Below are 24,423 nucleotides of genomic sequence, written 5' to 3'. Positions count from 1 at the left end.
TTACCCTCATCATCACCCTCACCATTACCCTCATCACTACCCTCATCACTACCCTCATCATTACCCTCATCACTACCCTCATCATTACCCTCATCACTACCCTAATCATTACCCTCATCATTACCCTCATCACTACCCTCATCATTACCCTCATCATTACCCTCATCACTACCCTCATCATTACCCTCATCATTACCCTCATCACTACCCTCATCACTACCCTCATCATTACCCTCATCACTACCCTCATCACTACCCTCATTACTACCCTCATCACTACCCTCATCATTACCCTCATCACTACCCTCATCACTACCCTCATCATTACCCTCATCACTACCCCCATCACTACCCTCATCACTACCCTCATCACTACCCTCATCACTACCCTCATCATTACCCTCATCACTACCCTCATCATTACCTCATCACTACCCTCATCATCACCCTCATCATTACCCTCATCATTACCCTCATCATTACCCTCATCACTACCCTGATCACTACCCTCACTACCCTCTAATGACGTTAATTACTCGTTGTCAAGAGGAGCCGTTCGTCATTCGCACGTCACGCGCCCGCAGCTGTCGTGCCGAGCGATGCTTCGTCATCGCACGTGTGCTACGAGTCGCTGCTACACGCGCTGTACAGTGCTCAGTACAATTGTACAGTCGCACGTGTGCTACTGACGCTGCTACACGTGCGCTGTACAGTGCTTAGTACAATTGTACAGTCGCACGTGTGCTACGAGACGCTGCTACGCGCACTGTACAGTGCTTAGTACAATTGTACAGTCGCACGTGAGCTGCACGATATGTACAAGGTGCTTTGTACAATTGTACATTCGCTCGTGCGCTGCTCAATTTTTACAGTGTACTTCGTCTTTAAAACAATTGTACAGTCACGGATGCTGCGACACAAGAATGGCGTACGAGCGTTACGCCCCTAAATATAGTATCCATTAATGTGTTATACTGGAAGCCGCCACTATTTACCGTGTTACAGGCCTCGTGTGTAGGCGCTACTGACCACTGCATGAGTCAGTAACTCTTTACATGAGGCCAGTAGATGCATGATTATTAGCTGCGGTTAGAACTTGAAAGTTGTACTGGCCGCCACTACTTGCCACGGAAAGAGCCAGTAACTCTTTACATGAGGATAGTAGATGCATGATTATTAGCGGCGGTTAGAACTTGAAAGTTGTACTGGCCGCCACTACTTGCCACGGAAAGAGCCAGTAACTCTTTACATGAGGATAGTAGCAGGATAATTAGTGGCGGTTAGTATTGGATAGTTGTACTGGCCGCCACTACTGTACCCATATATTGTACAAGCACTCATATCCTGCTTACAATTTCAATTGAATGAATAAGCTTTTCATGACTTCCAGATTTTTGATGTTTTGAAACAATTGCAGAGTTTTGCTGTTATGAAAGAAATAAAACAATTAAATTTATCCTTGGTGCTCGTTACCGCTATTCATAAAGCTCTTAACAACCTCCTCACGAGGAGTTTGTGGCGCTCACAGGAATATCCTGCGATGCTCAGGAGACTTTTTGGCTTAGGAAATCTTTTGTATGCGACGCCATGTTTGTGACCGGTGAACAATAGGGCAGCTCTGAGCAGCCTCAGGCTGCGCTTATAACCGCTCTTCATAGCCACAAGCGCCATCTATTGATGCCGTCTTTAGGCTATTGAATTATCAAAATTCAATTTTAATGATACTCACGAGTATCAACGAATAATTTTAATCAACATCAAGTATGACATTGTTATTTTGATCGTATAAAGCGCGTTTTCTTTATTTGTTCAAGGACGTTATACACAAGAAACATTCATCTTACCAATTGCTTGGAACGAGATTTAGTTCTTATCCATTAGAAATTGTGAATAGACAGGTATTTAATTTATTATTACTCTTCTCTTTGCCTGTAAATTTAGGTTTTTAACTTCTGTATTTTTTTTTCTTTTGAATCCCAACTTTATTAACTTCTAATTGTATTTTTGCTGCAGATTTTTTCGAGCTGACGACGGAGCTGGAATCCGAAACGTTTTCAATAGCAATATGTTAAATTTTTGTGGAGTTTTCTTCGCTTTTAATTTCCTTTTTAATCAACTATCATAGCGGGATATTTAATCAGCTATTATGGCGGGATATTTAATCAGCTGTCATGGCGGGATATTTAATCTGCTATCGTGGCCGAATATTTAATTAGCTATCATGGCGGGATATGTCTGGATGGAAAGCTTATTTAAAACATTTGTCTATGTAGAATGATTTCTTATTAGTGGTCTGATTTCTAAGGACTTCTTGTAACTCTCGGATGAGATCTTTCCATTAATATTTAGTGAAGATTTAATGCCTTTGTCCGGATGAGGCACATCTATTTTTTTGTAGATCCAGAGCCACGCTTGGCTGAGATGCTGCCGTTATATTGAGGGCTCAGGCTTACTTTACAAAAGCGAGGGCCGCCCTTCAAGGAAAGAGAGCTTTTGAGTGGCGACCTTTTATTCCTCGTATTATCATCTGTCTTGAATAATATTACTCAAATATTCATCAAAGTTTGCCGTCCATTATACTAGGATTAGAAAAAATCGTCTTATACTTACATTTTTCCATGAAAGAATAAGCACAATTTATTGCAAAATTCTATTCATTGGATCTATGATGTTTTTATATTTTTGTTAAGGCAATATTTTTATTTTGCTTCAACATGAATTGCAAATTGACTGTACTTTTGTCTAGACTTAATTTTTATTTCGATACCGACCGAAGTACAAAATTTGACAGATGCAATATTTGTCAGCCATAGCTCCCTGTCCTATTCAACAGACCAGATATACGCTATCTACACTCTACAAACAGTGTAACCTCTCTATACTCTACCAACGCTGTAGCCTCTCTACACTCTACAAACAGTGTAACCTCTCTATACTCTACCAACACCGTTCTCTACACTCTACCAACACTGCAGTCTCTCTACACTCTACCAACACTGCACCCTCTCTACACTCTACCAACACCGCAGCGTCTACAAGGGAAGGATGTATCGCCACACTGTGGCGTCTCATTAATTTAATATTTCAGTGTCACGTTGCACCACAAACCAGCGACAGCTGATACGGGCGATCTGGGATCCGTCGTCTCTTCTTTCACCGCGAGGGCGAAAACTTGAGATCGTATTTCGTTTTCTGTGCGCCGTAAAGAAAACAGGATATCAAGGGTAACCCTACCATTCGGGCACTTGACTGAAACAACGTTGATTACGAGTTGATTTCGTTAAATTGGCGTTGATTATCCGTCTATTTTTAAAAAAAATTCTGTTACGATTTTATTTCCTTGAAAAAACGTTTTTTACGACTGGATACCGTTAAAACGACGTTTGATCGACGTCAATTTAACGTCGGATACCAGTGGGTAACTTGTCTGTGCGTGAACGCCACGTTGGCTTCGATAGCTTCTACTGTATAAACAACCGCCGGCTCGACCGCTGTTAATCCCTCATGGGAGGATAACAAAACTTCCTATTGGGCTCCATGTTGTTGAATTTCATGTTTGAAAACTCGTTAATAATACTATACCCATGCATGGAAAAAAGTACAATCTATATTTGGGCCTTTATTGCCTATGCACAAAGGTCCTATGAGGTGTGAACTGTCCAGTGTGCAACTCACGCCATATTGTTACAAATCGAGAAGCAGAATGACGATGAAATGTATAGAGGAAGCTTCAAACGACTTATTTCAAAGTATTGTAACACAAAGAGTATTGTATAGCTTCCTCTATGCATTTCATAGTCATTCTGATTTTTTGATCCGCTTTTTAAAATCTGGTTTTAAGGAATTGTGCCCCATGCCGTCCTCTTTACCGTCTCGTATTTTACTTCTTATGTGTAATTTTAAGACACGCTGTCCTCGTCTGGCCTGTAATTGTGAACATTAAGTCGGTAAGTCGGCGCTTAGTTTCATAATCTACGTCACAAATTTACAAGAATTCTTTTACGGACCGAGAGAAAAGACCATCCGGTCGTCCGCCAGCTCTGGAAAATTCTTGTCCGCTGTTTTGTTGGTATATTTTTATTCCTGACATAACAAATCGTTGTCAAGAATTGGTGAAGAATTTCAAATGATCGTGTTATTTTTTAATTATTCAAATACAAATAGCATTTCTTTGTATTTTTCAGCATTAGATAAGAAATGACTATTGATTTTTTTCTAGCATTGAAGATAGAAATGTCAGGAATGTTATGGCTCAAAGAATTTGCATGATCGTTTTGTTCGTAAGCGGAAAATTCACATGCCATTGAAAAAAGTTACATTGTACCGAATCAGGATAAAATTTTTCTTCCAGTTTTCCCACAGAATCGGAAACGTGAGCCTTCAAATTCAGTTATGCAGCCCGGCAAAATATTTCATTGATTCATGGGACGTAAACGGACACGTTTCTGTACGTCGTTCAAGTTTAGTGTTTTGTGTGCGTCGTTGAACGCTGCGTTTTCTATGTTTTTGTTGGCCTGCGAATTAATGTTTGTGGTAGCGCTTGAGCCTCAAGTCTTTTCATAATAATTTTAAGAATACCAACAATAACAGCTCCATACCTCCTGACGAGACTGGGAAGCTCTACATAAATAACGTAGCGTCTTTCTCCCCGACAATGTAGACATCACATCGTTTTTGCGTCGAGACGAGCTGCTTCCGACGTTATATTGCTGCACCCGCTGGCCCTTTTCTATGGGATGTAACTCCCTCCCAACTCCCCTCTCATGCTCTTTAAATGAAACGCACTCTTAAATCCCCTTTTACGCTCTTTACATATCTTCTTTCCCCTCTCTGCTTGCTTTGAGTACTCGAAATCCGGGATTATTTTGCATAGAACTTCTTCTGGAACAACACAGAATAGATGAGCTTTTTTGTGAACTCGGTAATTTGCTCTTCAATTTGCTTCTCGATGTAAATTCGTTTGTTCATCAACTTATCCCTTACCCAATCAATCAATTCATGATAAATTTCGAACAAATTTCAAGCTTTTTTAATTCTTTTCAACCACAATTGTATGTGTACAAATTATTCAAGTGAAGTGATTCGCGAATTTATTTCATTTATTTCTATAAATTAAAATGTCGACGGTTTGTATTATCGTTTATTTTATTTGCTTGACAAGTAAGGCAAAAAAATCCAGGTGCAAATTCCACTTAGTTTTGCATCGGTTAATTTTAGTTCGAGTATTCATAAAGCGTTTATCTTCGTGGTAACTTTCATAAGTAACTCGTCCATAAATTTGTCGTGAATCTCTCGGCGCCATTCATGATGCAAGACATCCAACGTGAATAGCTGTTCATAATGTATTGCACAAATTCCTGCTTGTCCAGCGACCACCACTTAATGTTAACCATCGATCTCAGTAAATCAACCTTTAAAGCTAGTGATTAATTATTAAATGTTGCGATCTCACCACAACTTGTCTGGGCCTGCCTATATTATATTGACGCCTTGCCAGGACGGAGGAGGCGACTCATAAGCGTGATGATTCGCGGTAAAATGTGGTTCATGCAGAATTTGATATAGACTGAGAGAAAACAAAAAGCTTGTTACTAAATAGTCAAAGGAGTTCTATTTTGGACGAACCACAGGGCAATTCGATGTTAATTCCATATTATAATAATTTTAGTAAAGAAAGAGAGAGTGCGGCCGAGTGGAACACGCATCAAAAATGTGCACTGCGTTGCGACAATTTTCAAGTATCTCACACACCCCTGCATCCCACCTCTGTCTCGAGTCGAGATCTACAAAGTTTACATACTCCCCTTCTTCACCCCATGTCTCGAGAACTACACAATACAGAAAAATTCAGACGGGTCGTAAGTTTGCAAGACGACTTCCGGTCTCGTGAAGAACGAACCGTCGGTTGTCGTTTCTTGCCTTTGTTGTCTTGTTTTCTTATCACGCATCGTCTTGTGTACATAAAAATTGTTAGTGGCATCTTCACAAATAAACTGTATTTTCTTGTGTCAATAATAGAAAAAGTTTATTCATTCATTTTTCACACGTCTAACTGAAGTAAAGTAAAACAAATCGATCACGATAAATAAAAACTATTGTTGCCATTCTCTCTCCTGTAAATATGAGGAAGTACGTTATTGAATCCACACGAAAGTATCCTCAATACCCGAGATTTATTTCTCTTCCATAAGACAACATTCGCGGATATCATTGTACTACAGGTCACGTCTGAATGCATAGGCCGGCCAATATGTCGTGGCCTGACACTTTTTGTATCGCCGCTGTCGAGTCCGGATAAAACTTGAGTGATAGCCATCGTGATCTCGCTGCGACACCCGCACCTATAACCCTAAATCATGGAGTCTGATCTGCTCAAGACGTATCTCAGCGGCGCATCTTTCCGCTGTCGCCTTCCCTATTGTCATGCAAAGAAGGCCTATATATAGCTAGACCCGAATAGGCCTGCCTTTCCTTGCAACCGAGCCTATATACCAGCAGTTCTCTAGTTCATCTAGGTCTAGATCTAGTGCCTAGCTCATCTAATCCTCTAATTCAACGTGATAGAAACTACCAAGCTCGACACTTCTGTCTATGTGATGTTGCATTTAAAAGGGCTATAGCGGTTCCATTTATCCATAGTATTTTTTTCATTTAATATCTTAAATATGTTCTGACACCTTTCAGAGCATATTTCAGAACATAGAAGTTAGTTCAATTGATTAGACGCTCAATTCTGCTCGGTTTTTAAAAATGAATACACGGGATTAAAGATGAAAACTTACACGAGATGTAGTGGAAATTTTTGAACTAGAAAATGTAACCCTCGTATAACCTTCAGCCATCATCGTGAGTTAGAATTTCTTCGCGGCAAACTAAGGCGTGATGCAGACCAGCCGATCTGTGTCTCACGGGCAGCTCTTGAATGTCCGTGCTTGTGACAGTTCGCCAAGATGTCTGAACCCTCAACACACCCGAGGCTATTTCCTGCCCTTAAACTCTTAATTACCTCCTCTTGACTCGCTTAATTCTGTTATCGTCCGCCGCTCCCGCGTGAGATTGCAAGATAGCGCTGGGCTAAGACGCGCCTCGTCCCTCCTACCCTCTAAACCCCTCACCCTATGAGCCCCTGACCCTCTGAACCCCTCACCCTCTTAACCCCTCACCTCTAACCCTCTTAACCCATCTCCCTCTGATTGATATTGATATCTAAGTTTAAAAAATGTGTGTAGAGCGTCAATTGCATTATCCGAGTCAAAAGAATCATTTAAATGTTCATATATTAATTCTTGGGCTTGGTAGGCATGATGTCATGTATGGAACAATGGTCAGATTATTGGTGATTAACAGAGGCATGGTAACATTGCCTATAACACGCACCGGGGACCGTGGTTGGTCTTTTCGGGAACAAATTTCAAGCGACCATGAGTGTTAACTTGAACGCGAAAGTCTTGAAAAAGTTTCTACAGTAAAGTACGTTAGATAACAATTATCAATTATTTTTAATTAAATTTTATGTCAATCAGCGCGCAGGAAACTTCCACGCAACGTCAGCCACACTCAGAAAATGAGTAGGTTATATTGTCCAAATAGTTACACATATTATGCACATGACGCTCGTAGCACTGATACGTCATTTTTGGCGAGAATGACTAACACAAGGCAAAAAGTGCATCGCCATTTGGACAGAATCTCACTCGTTGAGTAAGAGGCAGGCTTCTCACCGCTGCATATCGCCTTCAAACAAGCCGGGGTAATTACAGATGGGGGGCGACGAGCCCCCCTCTGCTCCCCCCTTAATATAGAGGGTCTTCTTTTTATTGGGGGCGGGGGGGGGGTGCGGGGGTGACTAAGTGAGAATTTTGACCCAGTTTGGCCAAGATATGCTGCTTACATTAACGAGTACAGCGGCACGGAAGGGAAATATGAAAGAATGACTCGATTTAATTTTTGATTTCAATTATTTTTGAGAATCTTTTGAAAGCATCGTGTTGGGATTTTGTAAGCGATATTTTAATTGGCATGGAAGTAAAGGAATATAAATTTGCATTCTCATATACTTTAATTGATTAAGAATTATTTTTAATTTAGTTGTGCAATCCTTGTAAATTACTTAAGTAATATTTGTGACGACACCAGGCTGCTGAACCGACATGTTCAGCGGCTATTCGGGAAAATATTGTTTAATCTTATTCAAAATAATATATACTATACAGCTTTCCTAAACTTATATTTTGAGTTACATATATTCACACTTAGAAAAGCCGGACTTTGCCTAGTGCATCCGCGTCTTGAATTTCCTGCAGCACGCCCTCACGGATCAAATCCTGTTAGGGCAGAAAGTTCCTGAAAAAATCTCATTATCTCATTTTTCTCAGGGATTCATTATAGTATTTTATAATATAATATAAAATAACATAATATATAATATAATATAATATAATTTAATATAATATAATATTATTCGATTCTTAACCACCCCCGAACACATAGCAGGTTTCGACTCGACATTTTCACGGCTAGTTGTGCGTTTCGAGCCACCAAGTCGTGGCTCCGATCTTTGTGATCTTAACTACTTGTGTTTTGACAATTTTTGAATAACCTTAATTTACTTCAATTAGATAACTGATAAGAAGATTCAGGCCAGCGTGATTTTTAAATATAGGCAATGATAGCATTTTGTAAATGTTACTTATAGTAGCTAGATACGAACCCAAATTTCATCGTAATTTCATAGCATTAGATACATACCTACGCGTTTTACATCATTTGTTGTTCTAAAACGGTCTTTAATTAATTAGCATACCTCAAGATTAACCTAATATTAGAATTAGGTTTGATAGGACCCAGGTGACAGGTATTAGTGTTAAGAGAATTCAAGTTGACTATGTAGATTCAAGTGGACGGTTAGCTTCGCGATGACGGGAACGAGGTGGACAGGTTGCGCATAACGGGATTTATGCTAACGGGATTCTGGAGAATGATATTCTCAAATTTTAGGAAATATTTATCCTAAGCTACGCTGGGCTAAGCTGCCAGCGTAGATAATAAGATGCGCATGCTCCATCAATGCCCACTTACGCCATACGCATCCATGCGCTTACGGTGCTGGTATAGGCACGAGAAAATATACGCATTACTCATGTGGAAATACTCGAGAATACCGAGGTAAATCTGGAGCTGAAGGCAGGAGAGAATATAGATCTGAATTACTCAGAGAATCTAAAACTTAATGGTCCAGAGAATCCAAGAGCTGAATATCTCAGAGGAAGCTAAACTGGAAAAAAACCTGCTTCACTGGCTGTTTCATTCATGGTTGACTGCAGAGAGTTTCCCAGTTTGGTACCGTGACTAAAAGATGGTGGCACAATCAACTTCATGGAAAATTAATGCGTCAGGTTAAAGTGCAATATATTGATTGTATAAAATCTAGAAGCCTAATGTATTACCTTAAGTATTACCTGAATTATTGAAAAGAATCTCAGTATGTTGAATCTTAACATTTTTTCGCTGCTCTGGACTGAGCTCCGACAGCACGCCCCGGAATTTTTAATCGGAATATCTTGTCTGTAAAGTCCCTCAAATTACCTGCCTTGAGAGAAGATTTTCTGATCAAAGGAAACGAAAAATCCCAATTTTTCATACCTGGCGCCTGCCGACGAGCAGAGACAGGATCATATCTATCCCTTATCCCAACATTCAGGCTTATGTTTAAATAACATTGGATGTTGTTTCCAAATGTTTCGATATGAGTAAATCGCGCTTAAAACATTGGTCCGGACTCTCGACACGCATCCTACATCCGTCATGCATCCTACACGCTCTTTAATTACTATCTCTTGCTTCGCGTATACGTAAAAAAATTACATTAACTCCCTTGACAAATTTCCGTGTCCGGCGTAGCGGAAAGTTATGTCGGATCACTGCACAAGAAATTCCCCATCCCTCTATTTATTAATTAATTAACGGAAGCCCCTCAGGGGCTTACATCCCTTGGAGATGTCGCAGCGCCCTCGCCCCGAGCAAACATCAAACGATATTTGCATAAACTAGTTCCTACGGAGACCTTTCATCAAAGTCTATACTTTAACAGGCTCAAGTTTTCATCAGACGCGCGGGTTTTTGAGGCGAGGCAAAAAAATGATATCGATTGCCGGCCATGCAAAAACTGGGGCGAGATTATTGCGGGGGCTGGGGGAGGGGGTAGGTGAAGGGGGAGTGAAGGAGAAAGCGCGGGCAAAGGAAAGAGTGAGAAAGTGTGAGGAAGAAAGATAGAATGAGAGAGAGAGAATGAGGAATTGCGATATGAGAGAAGGAAGCAAGTGTAAGAAGGACAGAGCGCAGGAGAAAAGGATAAATTGTGAATTGATAGATGGAAAAATGCGAAGAGATAATAGCAAGTAAGAAGAAACATTGATAAAGCTCAATGTGATGACTTATGTGTCATTTGACGCACTATTTCACTCGCTAAGAACTCACGATTTCAGCGATCATTATCCATCATTATCAGTTACTCTTAATTAGTTCTTTTGTATAAATTCCTCACTTACATTGACGTTTGTGTTTTTGCATTGGTAACTTTAATTATCTATTAGTTACTGTGCTTTCATGTTCTTTCTTCAAGTTAATTTTCAAGTACTACTGTTACATATTGAATAATTAAGTAAATGAAAGTTTTTCAATGAAGGGTATGAAGTACTGGGCCTATACTTCAAAAAAAGTTAAGAGATCGTAAGTTCATCAGCCAATCATTGACGGCTTTTCAAGCAAAATCCACCAATCATAGACAAGAAAATAGAGCGTAAGTACTTACGTTCACTTAGCGAGTTTTGAAAGTAAGGCCCCGTGCAATAAGCAACGGTTCTTGTCGTAATAATAATGTTATTAATATCCTAAATATTAATCCTAACATCATATAAATTTGACTCTTGATGTTATGATGCGATGAATATCAGTCCTCGACTCAATTAAGCGCATTAAACTCTTTATTTTAATTTAAATCTCAGCACAAGGCGTCCTCTGTGTTATTTGGTCCTCTGAGTGAAGTTGTGAGGGAGTGGACCACACCGGACTGGGTGGGTTCACACTGGATGGGTTCACACTGGGTGTGTTCACACTGGATGGGTTCATACTAGATGGGTTCACACTACATGGGTTCACACTGGATGGGTTCATACTAGATGGGTTCACACTAGATGGGTTCACACTGGATGGGATGGGTGACGGATGGGTTCACACTGAGTGGGTTCACACTGGGTAGGTTCACACTAGATGGGTTCACACTGAGTGGGTTCACACTAGATGGGTTCGCACTGGTGGACGGGTTCACACTGGACGGGTTCACACTGGACGGGTTCACACTGGACGGGTTCACACTGGACGGGTTCACACTGGACGGGTTCGCACTGGGTTGGTTCACACAGGGTGGGGCGATGGGTGTCGGTATATCTCTGCTCACCCTCGTAATATAAACGGCCGCTCCCCAGCCGTGTAATTAGGAAATGCAATGAAGGCGTCCAGTTACCGCGGACTGGTTTGGGGAGTCGCATTGTGCCGTTCACGCCTTACAAAGTTGGCGAGAAAAATTTCCTTCGAAATTAGTAATTGTTTTGATAAAATATAAATATAATGCTTCAACATGACGAAGAAAATCAATTGAGTTGTTGACGCTTAAGTAGTGGGTTAATAAAGTCTCACAATTCAAGACGACAGCGAGTGCTTTGAGATCAATTGGATAAGTTCAATTTTGGATTTTGCTCAAGGATTTGTTTTTCCCATAGGAAAAAGTTGCCGATTTACTCGCATGTATTTTGTTTAGACACGTAGTGGTTCGAAGCTGCGTTGACAAAACTCTCGCGATCACAGCGCGTCTGTTTCGTGTTAGCCTTTGACGCAATCAAAGAAAAATTCTTGGCCGAGTTCTTAGTTTAAGTGGTTGTAAAGTATGAATATCAGTAGAAATTCTTTCCCTCTCACAAGCTAGCATCATTAACACATTATCCGTTTTTCAGAGAAGTTTAAACACGAGATTAAGATTTAATTTGACTTATCTTTGTTTTCCTAAAATTACTTTTAATTTGGGAAGAGGAAAAGCAGGCTACGCGGAAAAAATATTGCCGAAAAAATGGTTGCCGAATTGCAGCGTCATGCCGCAATTCGGACTGATCTCTGCCGCTGATTCGGCCGCTGATCCTAGACTCTAAGCACGATGATTATACAGCAGATCATCTGCTGCTCATGTTGATAACATTCATTAAAAACAATCCCGTATTATCGGTGATTAATCCAAGGCTGATATTTTGGCCGTCTCTAATCCGTCGATATTTTCTAAAGAGAATCACTTGGAGATAATAAGTGTGCTGCTGCCTTATCAGAGATTCGTAACAGGCAGCAGGAAAATAGGCAACAAAAACTATCAGGCAAAAGAAAAAAGCCCGAGCGTTCGTCAAAATAACGGGTTTGGTCTCAGCAAATAAGGGGGCTAGGCTCCCAGCTAAGCTAGGCGAAAATGAAATTATGAGACCCTGACCTCCGGCTGCAGATAACTGCTGCAACGGTGCTCAGAATTTTCATTAGTGAATGAAAAGATTGATGCTTGAATATTTTCTTGCAAATTTTTACTTGGAATTATTAAAGTCAAGAATAATGTTTTCTTCTAAAAGTATATTCTGTCAAATTTACCGGCGAGCTAGGGACCAGCAAACAATCATTCATTATAACTTAAATTTCCATCACCCAACAGGTCTTTCCGTATAATATTTTTGCTTCATTTACCGGACTTCTAAAAAATGGCATGAGCACCCGATTGAATATTTTGATGGCAAGCATCGCGAGTTAAGGGAACTTTGGTGAACTGTGCGTTCAGCTGTTTACTTACTAACACGGAAATGTACCGATTAGAATAGCAAAAATCGCAATTAAAGTAATAAAGACTTGAAAAAAAAAACAGAAAAATGTGGGCAAATTTGCTTTACGGGTAGAGCAGACTAGGTGTGATTAAGCAGACCATTTCAAGCAGAAACTCGACTCTTTCTTTATATAGCCATACTTCTATCAACATCCAAAAAATGAACGTAGAAATTCCTTGGACAAATTGACCTAGTTTAGAAATTGTTGACGAACTTATCATCCGGAATTTACTGTTGTAGTAATTAATGCAGACTCTCCCGCACATTGTAATTGCTCATCAAGGAAGTTTTTGCGCAGACTTTCACGCGCAAATGTTGTTGTCTTTCACTCACACGCGTATTTATCCGGATCCACTGGTGCCTCCCTCACACGTACCTCCCTCACACGTGCCTCCCTCACACGTGCCTCCCTCACACGTGCCTCCCTCACACGTGCCTCCCTCACACGTGCCTCCCTCACACGTGCCTCCCTCACACGTGCCTCCCTCACACGTACCTCCCTCACACGTACCTCCCTAACGAGTGTCACGATCGTAGGGACTATCGTGCGCGAGGGGCGGCCGCCCAATCGATAGGCCCGGTCGCTGTGTAGGCCTAAAGGGCGTCGGTGATACCCCTCCCCCCCCCGCCGTGCTGGTCCTGTCTTCATGACAGATGCGGCGTGACAGGACAAGTCTCGTGCCTCGATACGTAGTCTCGTGCCTCGGTACGTAGCCTCGTGCCTCGGTACGTAGCCTCGTGACTCGATATGTAGCTTCGTGCCTCGATATGTAGCCTCCTGTCTCGATATGTAGCCTCCTGTCTCGATATGTAGCCTCGTGCCTCGATATTTTGCCTCGTGCCCCGATACGTAGCCTCGTGCCTCGTTACGTAGCCTCGTGCCTCGATACGTAGCCTCGTGCCTCGATACGTAGCTTCGTTTTCATCCTCGTATGCTACACAAAGAATAAAATGCGTCTTGAAAAGTATGCTCCTGAGAATATAAATATTGACATGAGTCTTTGCATGAGTTTTTATTTCTAGTAATTGAACATTTTCGGTATGAATGCAAGCGACGCAATGAAATGCCTGAGTCAAGAGAAATGCCTTGCTTCTATCGCGGTCAGATATTTGTGATCGGAAATATTAAGTTTAGACGGCACAATATTCATGGCGCAATATATTTCAGGTCAAACGACTTGACTATTTCTTCAGATATTCAACAGTTAATCTTGATTGATCGTGTTGAATTATTGTATATTGATTCTTATTCTGTATTGATATTGAAAAATGTTAGCGCTATTTGGACAAAGTTTCGCTCATTTCCCTACGTGTAGTGTCGGCAAGAGGTGCATGTCGGTGGTGACGCTCATTGGCGTAGTTTTGATGGTGACTGTACACTCAAGGACAATGGTGAGGGATGGTGAGGGTAATAGTGAGGGGAGCGTGAGGGAAAGCTTGACCCACTTATCGAGTTATAGGAGAGGGGAACACCAAAGCGATCCTCTCTCCCTTTCTTGCTTCGGCTCGCATTCATTATATTTCATCCTCTTCTCTATGAAGGATTTTTTTTTGGTGTATAGGAATAATTTTTGACTCAAATTCATGTAAGTATTCCCAACGAAAAAGAAAAATCTCATACATATCATAAATGTTTATCAGGACGTTCGATAGCATTTGTTCGATAGCATGACTTAACTTGAATTGATTAATACTTTGTGTGCAAACAACCGCATTGAACAAATTTACCAATTAAACAATTGAAATCCATTGTTATATTGTTTTTAATAATTCATGCAATTGTAGAAAAAGTATTCAGTACACAAGGAAACAGTTCCTCGATCCGACAGTGAGAAAAATGTTTCATCAGACGAAGATTTCAGGTGACAGGAATGTGAAAATTAGCGAAATGATACGAAAAATTTGTGTTGATCTTTACTTGTGAATATTTTCCGTTTATATTTCCTTAGGGTTTGTTAATGCCCAAAATTAATGCGTACGATGTTTCATTAGAAAATATGAAAATATTTTCTTCCCTCGGTTTTTGTGAGTGCTGCCCATGTTAACCTGATATTTTTACACGTTTTTTTTCTACCACAAAAAATCTTAAATCTTCCAGAAATCTTAAATCTTGTACCATTCCCAGCTTTGAATTTGTACGATCAGTTTTTGTAAGTTTTTTGTCTCGTAATCCTTTAATTTTTTACTTCTATTTATTCGTTGAAGTTCATGACTTGCTCGGAAACAATTTCTCTTGAAAAATTCACTTAAACGACTATATATTTCCCGTACATAGTATATTATATTAAATAACATGTTGTCTCAGGGAAAAAGCTGGCTCCTTTCTTCAGCTGTCAGTTTTTTGTCAGAACGGTATCATGGCTACCGCCTGAGCAACCAAGGCCAAGCTGGCTTAGGAGGCGGTCAAAAAATCTGGTAGTTAATACAAAGAAACCGTGGGTTTCTTTGAGCGATGGTCGAAAGATGATGCGATTTAGAAAGTTTATTTATTAATGTTGTAAGGTTTAATTAAAGTTCGTAACGTTTCTGAAAGAAAATCAAACATTACGAGTTGAACAGGTTTGAGCGCTATTCCATAATAATAAAATTCCTTGGTAGTTGTGTAAAATCAGCGAAAAATAGATATCGGGTATGAAAATAAAAACTAGGCTCTTTCCGAATCATCGGATGAACTGATAACCTTGACAGTTCAAATGAAGTATGAATTCGTATGTTCAGGAGCCACTAACAAATGCAACGTGCATTTGGCTGTCGCCAGCAAGATTGACGTCACTGGAGATATCAAACGTCGGACCCAATTGTCAATTTAGCGGCCTCAACAGTTAATAAATAAGATAAAAATAAGTACAACAGTTAACAAAAGAGACAAAAATTAATACAACAGTTAATAAATAAGATGAAAATTATTACAACAGTTGATAAATATTAATTTCGAAGTGAAGTTGACTGATAAAATAAAGCGTATTTTCACAAAGAGAACTTGTGCATTCGATCATTCATTCATTACTGCACACTCATTGCTATTTATGAAAGTTCAGTGTAAAAAATTTAATTCTAATGTGCCGAATTTTCATTATAATAATTTTTATAATGGAATATTCTTGACTTGAATATAATGAAACATCTTAGGTATATTAATGGTAATCTAGTTTTCTTTACCAGAACATAACACTTTCATCTCCACTTCAATGTTCAATTATTGAATTATTGAGCATACGCACGTTCGCCCAAATTAGTTGTGGCCCTCAAATGATATTATATGAATATTTTGTTACAGTTGTTATTACTTTAATATAATTTATTTAATTTTTCTTCATCGCATCATCCCCTTCATCAATCCAGCGAACGAAAAATATTTTCAAATCATCCAGGTGAATTTGAATAAATTAGTGATTTCCTTGTAAACGTTGCCGTCAAAAATGCATATCTCTGTATGAAATCGTCCGAACCGTTGTAAAATAAATTCAATAAATCATAATTTATGATAGAATTTTTGAACACTAGTGATTTGTACGTTTACGCTAAACATCAACTATCATCTCGGAAATTATGCTCTAGAAGTACGAGTTTAACAAAACTCTTGCTTTTTTAAATAAAAGTTAGTGCGAGTATTTTTTTTTAATAAAAGTTAGTGCGAGTGCTCGTATATATAAAATAAACATTCTTGAACATTTTTTTCAAGCCTTTTGCATGCAAGAGTTCGTAAATATATTCAGTGTAAAGCGACATTATTGGTCTGTTTTACCTCTTAGCCGCAGCCATCAGGGGCCGTACTATCAAAAATAGTTACACGTTCGTAACGACGTCAGCTAATCTCTGACGGCTTTTCATGTTAATCCCACCAATCACAGACGAGAAATCGGGCACTGCGTACACTTGTAATGAGTTTTGAACGTGTACTTTTTTGTACGCGTTTTAATGTTATGGCTCCAGGTCTTCATAGTTATAAGATATCGTAGCTCCTTTACGTAGGCACAGCCGATGGCTGTTCGTTATTCCTGCAGGTCGTTTCTACGGTGCATCACCACCAAATATATCACGCATCCCTCGCATCATCACGCGATACGGTGATCTGTGATGTCCGTCTATAGCTCAAGCATTCATTACACGCGTTTGCTGTACATTATAGCTTAAGTGCCTTCGCCGTGCACTCATAACAATGAATGGGTTATATTTTCTGTAAATAGTGACACACTTTCTTACTAGTAGCACGAGCAGAGAGCGGACGTAGCTCTGATATGCTTTTTTGCCAGGCTAAACTAGGTCTACATGACGCACAAAAGGGTGATAAGTCCATCGCAATTTTGGACAAAGTCTCAGTAATTTCTCTGAGTGAGTTTTTTAAACACTGCAGCGAGCTTATCGATATTTGGGTAATTTCGTCGGCCGGTTTGGACGCGAGGAATATTAAGCTTTGAACAACGAGCGCTGCAGGATATTGGCCTTAATATCAATTGTAAAATTATAGATTTGGGTTCTTGTCCATCTTTTGGCCTAAATATCAATTATAAAATTAGATATTTTATTTATGATCCATCTTCTGGCCTTAAAATGAATTGTAAAATTAGAGATCTTGCTTATTGTATATCTCTGCACTGGCTAGCAAACTCACGCTCCTAGACTCGACAAGTTGGGAGGGATGCAACGTTGACCAAGTTTATCCATTAATATATTTTGTAAATAATTTACTCATTATGAGCACCGCACTGTGAAATAATTAATGGTTGAACAATGTGGTTCCATCATTATTTTCCACTTGGTTAGGGCGATATCATATTTGCAATAAGTCTAATAAGCCCGCATTGATCTTTTCATCGTATTTTTTTCTCACAAACTTCCTTTGATTGGAGTAACGCAAAAATATAGAGCTGTATCCGTCCATGTGCAGTGCGTGCCATGTTACCATATGGAGAGCCGTCTAATATATAACATGGCCCTATGTTCCATCAGCGCGTTATGAGGTCATCTTTTCTCAGGGATCCTTTACAGATTCTTTCCCTAGGAGGCATGCCGTGGTTTGGGAGGTCAGGAATTATAGACACAACGAAATCGGAGAATTTTTTCTGTTCCTAAGAAATGTGGGCGAATTAAAAAAGTTGTACGTCCTAGGAATTCCGAATGTCCATATTTTTGGTCGTGGTTCACTTTAACGGCTACTTTTTTCGTTCTTCACTTAACGAGTAAATATACCGCATGAAAATAGCGTGGTTTTAGCCGCAGAACCCGCAAGTATTTTCTTCTGCAAACATTCGCAAAGTTTTGCTAACCGTTTCCTTCATTATATCTTGTTAATTATTAATAATATTCATAATAATATATTCATCCACTCAATTATTTCTCATTTCGTTATTTTGTTATTCTCTGTAAAGTTTTTCTTTCTTATTTTTCTAGTGAATATTATCGTAAGTAATACGACGTTGTCTGCTGCAGGCAGAGCTGTCTGCGTGTCTGCAGCAGCTGAGCGGCCGCGCCAAGTCTGCTCACCATCACATCACGCAGTGTGAGTACCGTGGCTGCAGAACCGAGTCACGGTGAGTATTGTACACTCATCAAGCTACTATCGTTTTCATAATTACCATTTATTATATAGTAACAGATAAAACTTTTCCATGCTGACTTACCAAGCTACTCTGGATTTAATAAAATCCAGACAACCCAATTATAAAACTTCAATTTCTAAAAATGTATCCATAAAGCAGGCTTGCAGCGTTTAAAACTCAAGACGCAAAGAACAAAAGATTTTCGCTGATTTCATGTAACTGTGATTGACCGTTCCAACTATAAAATGTTATGCCTGAATGCTTTATGTATTAATTTTCATGGCCTTCTATTAACGTGTTCCCATCATAGCATTTGTCCGTTCATTCTTGAACGGACATCGTTCCAGATATATTCAAAATTTAGTCCACCTGTCAGGAATTTTTCGCTAAATGACAAAATAGCGGGTATACCGACAGCGATTCCGGTAGTAACTATAACGCGGGAAGGAGATAACCACAAACTATTTATTTCATGTATTAGGGTTGTTAACTCAAACCACATGTTCTCATCTGAAGTCTCCCTCTAAAGACCACAATTGTGACACAAAATCTTTAGAAAGTAAATGCTACTTGTTTAAATAAAGAAGTAATTCAAAAAGAGTGATCTATATTCATGTATTTGTAGCTGACGTTGAGAAGGACCGACCAGAAGTATTGCACTACCCATGCAAAATTGAAGGCCGCCTCAGCTTCTGATTACTCGAATCAGAAGCTGGGGCGACTCTAAATCCAACTCGGGTACTGGTTGTAGCTCTCGTTACCAGGAGTTAAGATACGAATAATATTTGATTTTATGTGCTAACCCTCCTCTTTGCCATCGTGCTACTTACCTCCCTCTCTCGGGAGGTAAATATCACAATGGAAGGGGGAGGTTTCGTCCCACCCTTAACCACATGTGTCTGCTCACCAGAGCCACTGCGACGCCCTTGCCGCGGCGCTGGAGAGGCAGTGTGCTGAACTGGCCGAGGCTGTGGCCTGCGTCAGGGAGAGACTGCACAGCCAACTGCAGGCACAGCGTGAGGCCACAGCATTATGACTGCACAGCCAACTGCAGGCACAGCGTGAGGCCACAACCCGCACCTACAGTTATTTAGCGCAGTCACTGCAGCGCATACTTACAGTGCATGGCGCGCACTCAAGCCCAAAATGATGGGATGCTAAACGAAGTATTAAATGTAATAAGTCAATAAATGTAATAACTAATAAGTCAATATAATCAATGTGGCCGCAGAAGCAGGCGGGTCTGAGAGCCCTTCCATTTTATTATCCCGTGATTAAAAAAATTTGAAGGCCTTATGCAAATGATAGGAAGTTTTCTTGAAGTTCTCAGTGAACCTGAACAAAATTGTCTGAACTGTCAAACCAACATAATTTTCTTGGTTATAATCCAGGTATCCGAAAAGCAAATGATAGATATTGCCAAGAAAATTCTTCCTGTTTCATGATATTGTCTTTTAAATACGCGGCTGATATTTGGGACAGGTTTGTTATTTTTCTGCGTTTTTCGAAACTTACCAATCACGCGTGGCGGCACAAACGAATGATCAATTTTCTCACGAGCAATTAAAATTTATTTATCTGCTTTATGATACAAATTCATTGTAGATGAAATCTACGTCTCAGTAAAGGATACCATGCAAATCTATTTTCAACTGCTTGTCCTGTTGCAAATTTGTGCACAAATTCAAAAGGAGAAGAGCAAAGCTGTCAACTGGAAACAATTTATAACGAAAAATAACACAAATTCGCACTTTCTCACGATGCCCTTTGAAGTCGCTTGTGCGTATGAGTTCTGGAACTGCATCACTCTGAAAAATATGTGGGTCACATTGTGCAAAAAGCGAAAGACTTTCTGCCCGAAGCACTAATACGGCATTCTGCCGTTCCAAACTGGGTGAGTACGGCCATACACAAAGGCAAAAAGTGCATTGACATTTGGTCAACTCTCGCTAATTAGCTCTGAATGAAGCATAAATCTCGGATCAATCTTGAATGGTCCAAACGCTGCATCTCATAACCGGATGTCCACCCACGCTCCTCCGCACACTTTCACTTCTTTACTTCCAGTCGCTCTTCGGTGATCCTGTCTTCGTTATTTATTTCTTTTCAGATGGCTGATTCTCGTTCCCTCTGATATATAATTGATGCACACGGAAATTACTACTTATTTAGGCCTTTTACGTTCGAATCGAAACTAGGCGGATTAATTGTTCAGTTGTGTGCAGACAAAATCAACTGGTATGATGCACATATATAGTTGACAATTGGCTATTACCATTCTAGGTAGTTTATTTCGCTATTTTTTATGCCGTTAAAACTAATGTATAAGCATTATTCATCATGATTTGTGATGGATTTATTATTTTTTCTTTAATCTAAGAGCGTTTATACTTGGTAACGACTTGACCGCAGTATACACGACGAAAAATAGTGACTTGAAAATAGGAATGACAAGAACGGTAATGACGGAAGTAGGAATGGTGATTCAATAGTCATGAAAAATGTAATACCGCAATATTTTCTAACCAAATGAGTGATCTGAGAGTATTTAGCAATTTTTTTAATTATCGTTAACGGGTAACCACAAGCGGTCTGAAAGTGTGTAAAGTTGACGCGGTTGTTCGCTGCGCAGAGACAGCGCCAGCTCGTGCACGCGGCGTCTGCAGCAGACGACGGCGCTGGTGCAGTTCTGTATTGAGGCTATCAAGGAACCTGACAGCGCTGCCTTCCTGCAGGTAATTAGCTATCTCTGATATGGACAATAATAACTTAATCCAAATAATGCTATGTTCATGAATTTTATTGGATACATTTTCTCTCATTTTGTTACTTTTAATTAAATTAAAAACTTAATGAACTAGATTTTAATTTTTTTCAATCGTTTATGTATGTTAGTTTTGAAATATAATTCACCATTATGTTTAAATTTAAGACTTTCGTCAAGACTAGCCACTGTGTGCATGTGCACAATCTCCAGTAGTGGATCTATTCTTCAATAATGAATTAAGTCTCCACTGAACCAAGAATAATAAATTTGAATAAGATTTCATGGTTTCTTTAGTGCTTTAAATTCTATTTCATTAATTTTATTAAACTCTTTATTCCATTCATGTTTATGTAAGAAGAATAATTTGTATTGTTATCGATGCACCACACGTATACATGTATTTCAACATGTATTGTATTTCAAGTTATGATGATGTGTATCTCATAATATCCTGATGCCGACCCAAATACACGATGATATGAATATCATAATGATATGATGCTATTTTGTTTACACGACAATGAGTGCATATTTCGGAGCATATTTTTTTCTCGCTTATATCATAAGTTTGCTTAAATAACAGGTTCACCAGTAATTTAAAATCAAAGATATCGCCAAGTACTTTCATGTACCATACCTTTAATGACAACTTTTCGCAGACCAGCTCCATCATCAGTTCAAGAAATTTATTTAATACAAAATGAATAGACTCTCCTCACTTTAATTGATGGATTTGTTCGTAATTTCTTAATGAATAATTGTTCAGGTAGGACCACATGTATGCGATAGTTTATACATATTTTGTAGCATATTTTAACTTCTCTTTAATTGATTATTTAGTTTATAATTCCTCTCTATATATTATATAATTAAAATTATTTAATTATTGAGATGGGCCCTCACCTGACGGGCCGTGTGAGTGACCTGGACCTGGCATGGGACCGCGAGCTCACGTCACACCCCGCGTCTGAGCTCAGCCCCTACCTCCCTCTGGACCTCGACCATCAGCAGGCGCTTAGAGCAATCAACTCATTCAACTTCATCACCATGAAACGTACGATTACTTGGATATTGCTTTATAATTCAGTCATATATACTTATATAGTCATATATACTTATATAGTCATATATACTTCCTATATACTTATATAGTCATATATACTTATAACCATCAATTAGTTCAATTGTACTACAATGAAATGTGAGATTTCTGGACATTACTTCATTATTCAACCATTTCGATTACTTACTTATAACCATCGATTAATTCAATTTTACTACCATGAAATGTAAGATTTTTGGGATATTACTTCATAATTCAGTAATTTCGATTACTTATAACCATCGATTATTTCAATTTTACTACCATGAAAATTAAAATTGTTTGGATATTACTTCATAATTCAATCATATCGATTACTTATAAGCATCAATTACTTCAATTTTACTATCATGAATTTAATATTCAATGGCTATTATTTTACAATTCGATCATTTTGATGGCTTAAGGCTATAAATTTGTTCAATTTCATCACCATGAAACGTAATATTTTTTGGATATTTTTTTATTCACAATAAAGAAAACATGAGTTCTGTTGACAACGACACTAAAGTCGTCTGTTTTCTTTTTCTGTAGAAAATGAATACTCATATTTTTTAATGAAAGTTTTTATAAGATTTCGGTTATGCATTATATGGTTCCCATAGGAGTGTGGCGACTTTGGTACTGTGGCGACTTATTTGCTATTGTCAGTCTTTAAATTTGAATGAACTTAAAGATTTTTGCGCTTACACACCAGAAATTTAGAGATTTTAAATCGGATTAAAATTAATGGAAACAGAATGCATTTCTGTGTGAATTCTCGGTCATTATACATCTTCTCTAAAATTAGACCTTGGTGAATTTGTGTTTGATTTTGATTGTAAAGACTTAAGTTGAGTCAGAAACAATTAAATTACTTGAATTGCACCACCACGACATGCAAAGCTCCTCGAAATTCTTATCAAATTCAAATAAAATTAAAATGTAGACGCGTAACTCATTTAATTCAATTTACAAGGAATTATGCGAAGTAATGACTTATATATATTTTCCACACAATTCGAAATTAACACACAAAAGGATTAGAGAGCAAATGCTATTTTCCGTACGTTAATTTATCATAATACTAAAAATAATAACGATGATCAGACGGCCGCAGTTAAAATTTATTTTGAACTCGACCAACTTTTGATGTATCGAAAATCACTTTTAATCCATTTTAAAGAACGTTACTTCCAAACTCAGTTGTTCGCGATTCTTTTATCCTGTATCCAGTCTCGAAATAATGATTCACTTTCGGTACGTAGCACTGATACGCTTAGCAAAACTGAGTCAGAATGACCCATACCAGGGCATAAATGAGTCGCTATTTAGACTAAGTGTCAATAATCATTTCTGTGAGTGTAACGTTCGTTTGTTTTTGCAGCCGCGAGGGATGGAGAGGACAGACTGCCGGCCGGTGAGTACAGTTATAAATTAATTATATTCTGAAACAAGCATTTAAACATCCAAACATTTGATTAAAGATATTAATATCACACCAAAGTACACATTAACTGTATCACCGACATTTCATGCTATTTCATTTTTCATAATCTGGAATGTGTAAAATTGCGAATTATTTTCACCGTGCGTTTCTAGATGACAGTCAACTTACGCAGTATGTTATGTCGATCAGTTACAGTGGGTGCAAAAAGTATCCGACGCAAAGAAAAACTTTATATACTTTGAACCTTAACTTTTACAAATTTCAATTATCAAGTCAACTTTTAATGATATTGTTGTTTTGATATGATATTTGCATTTTCCATATAAATATTCATCAGAATAGTGTTTGTTTATGTTATTTTGTTGAATAAGCTTTAATTAAATAGAGTTATTCCTTTATGTCGGATACTTTTTGCATCCACTGTACTTGTTCACTTAAAAAGTAATAATTTGTTCATACTTCGGTGAACGGGGATACTTCCCTTGCTCAATCCTAGTAAAAGAGGATCCAACGAGACAGGTGGATTAACACAAATTCAACCAATAAACACAAATTCATCCAATAAACACAAATTCAACCAATAAACACAAATTCAACCAATAAACATAAATTCAACCAATAAACACAAATTCAACCAATAAACATAAATTCAACCAATAAACACAAATTCAACCAATAAA

The 24,423-nt window shown here is 38.7% G+C and overlaps 1 protein-coding gene across 1 annotated transcript in view; it reads left to right on the top strand.

The window, feature by feature from the left end:
• LOC108683074 (E3 ubiquitin-protein ligase TRIM9) overlaps positions 1–24,423 on the top strand; it is a 102,208-nt gene that overhangs the window by 56,283 nt on the left and 21,502 nt on the right. The window contains 6 exon segments of the mRNA XM_047882845.1: positions 18,336–18,405; positions 19,071–19,096; positions 19,356–19,483; positions 21,078–21,180; positions 22,104–22,266; positions 23,681–23,713. Coding sequence (XP_047738801.1) covers positions 18,336–18,405; positions 19,071–19,096; positions 19,356–19,483; positions 21,078–21,180; positions 22,104–22,266; positions 23,681–23,713 — 523 coding nt within the window.

This window comes from Hyalella azteca, unplaced genomic scaffold (genome assembly GCF_000764305.2).
Source record: "Hyalella azteca isolate HAZT.00-mixed unplaced genomic scaffold, Hazt_2.0.2 contig11451, whole genome shotgun sequence".
Lineage (NCBI taxonomy): Eukaryota > Metazoa > Arthropoda > Malacostraca > Amphipoda > Hyalellidae > Hyalella > Hyalella azteca.
The sequence above is the reverse complement of the archived record's forward strand: the minus strand, read 5'-3'. Positions and strand labels throughout refer to the sequence as shown.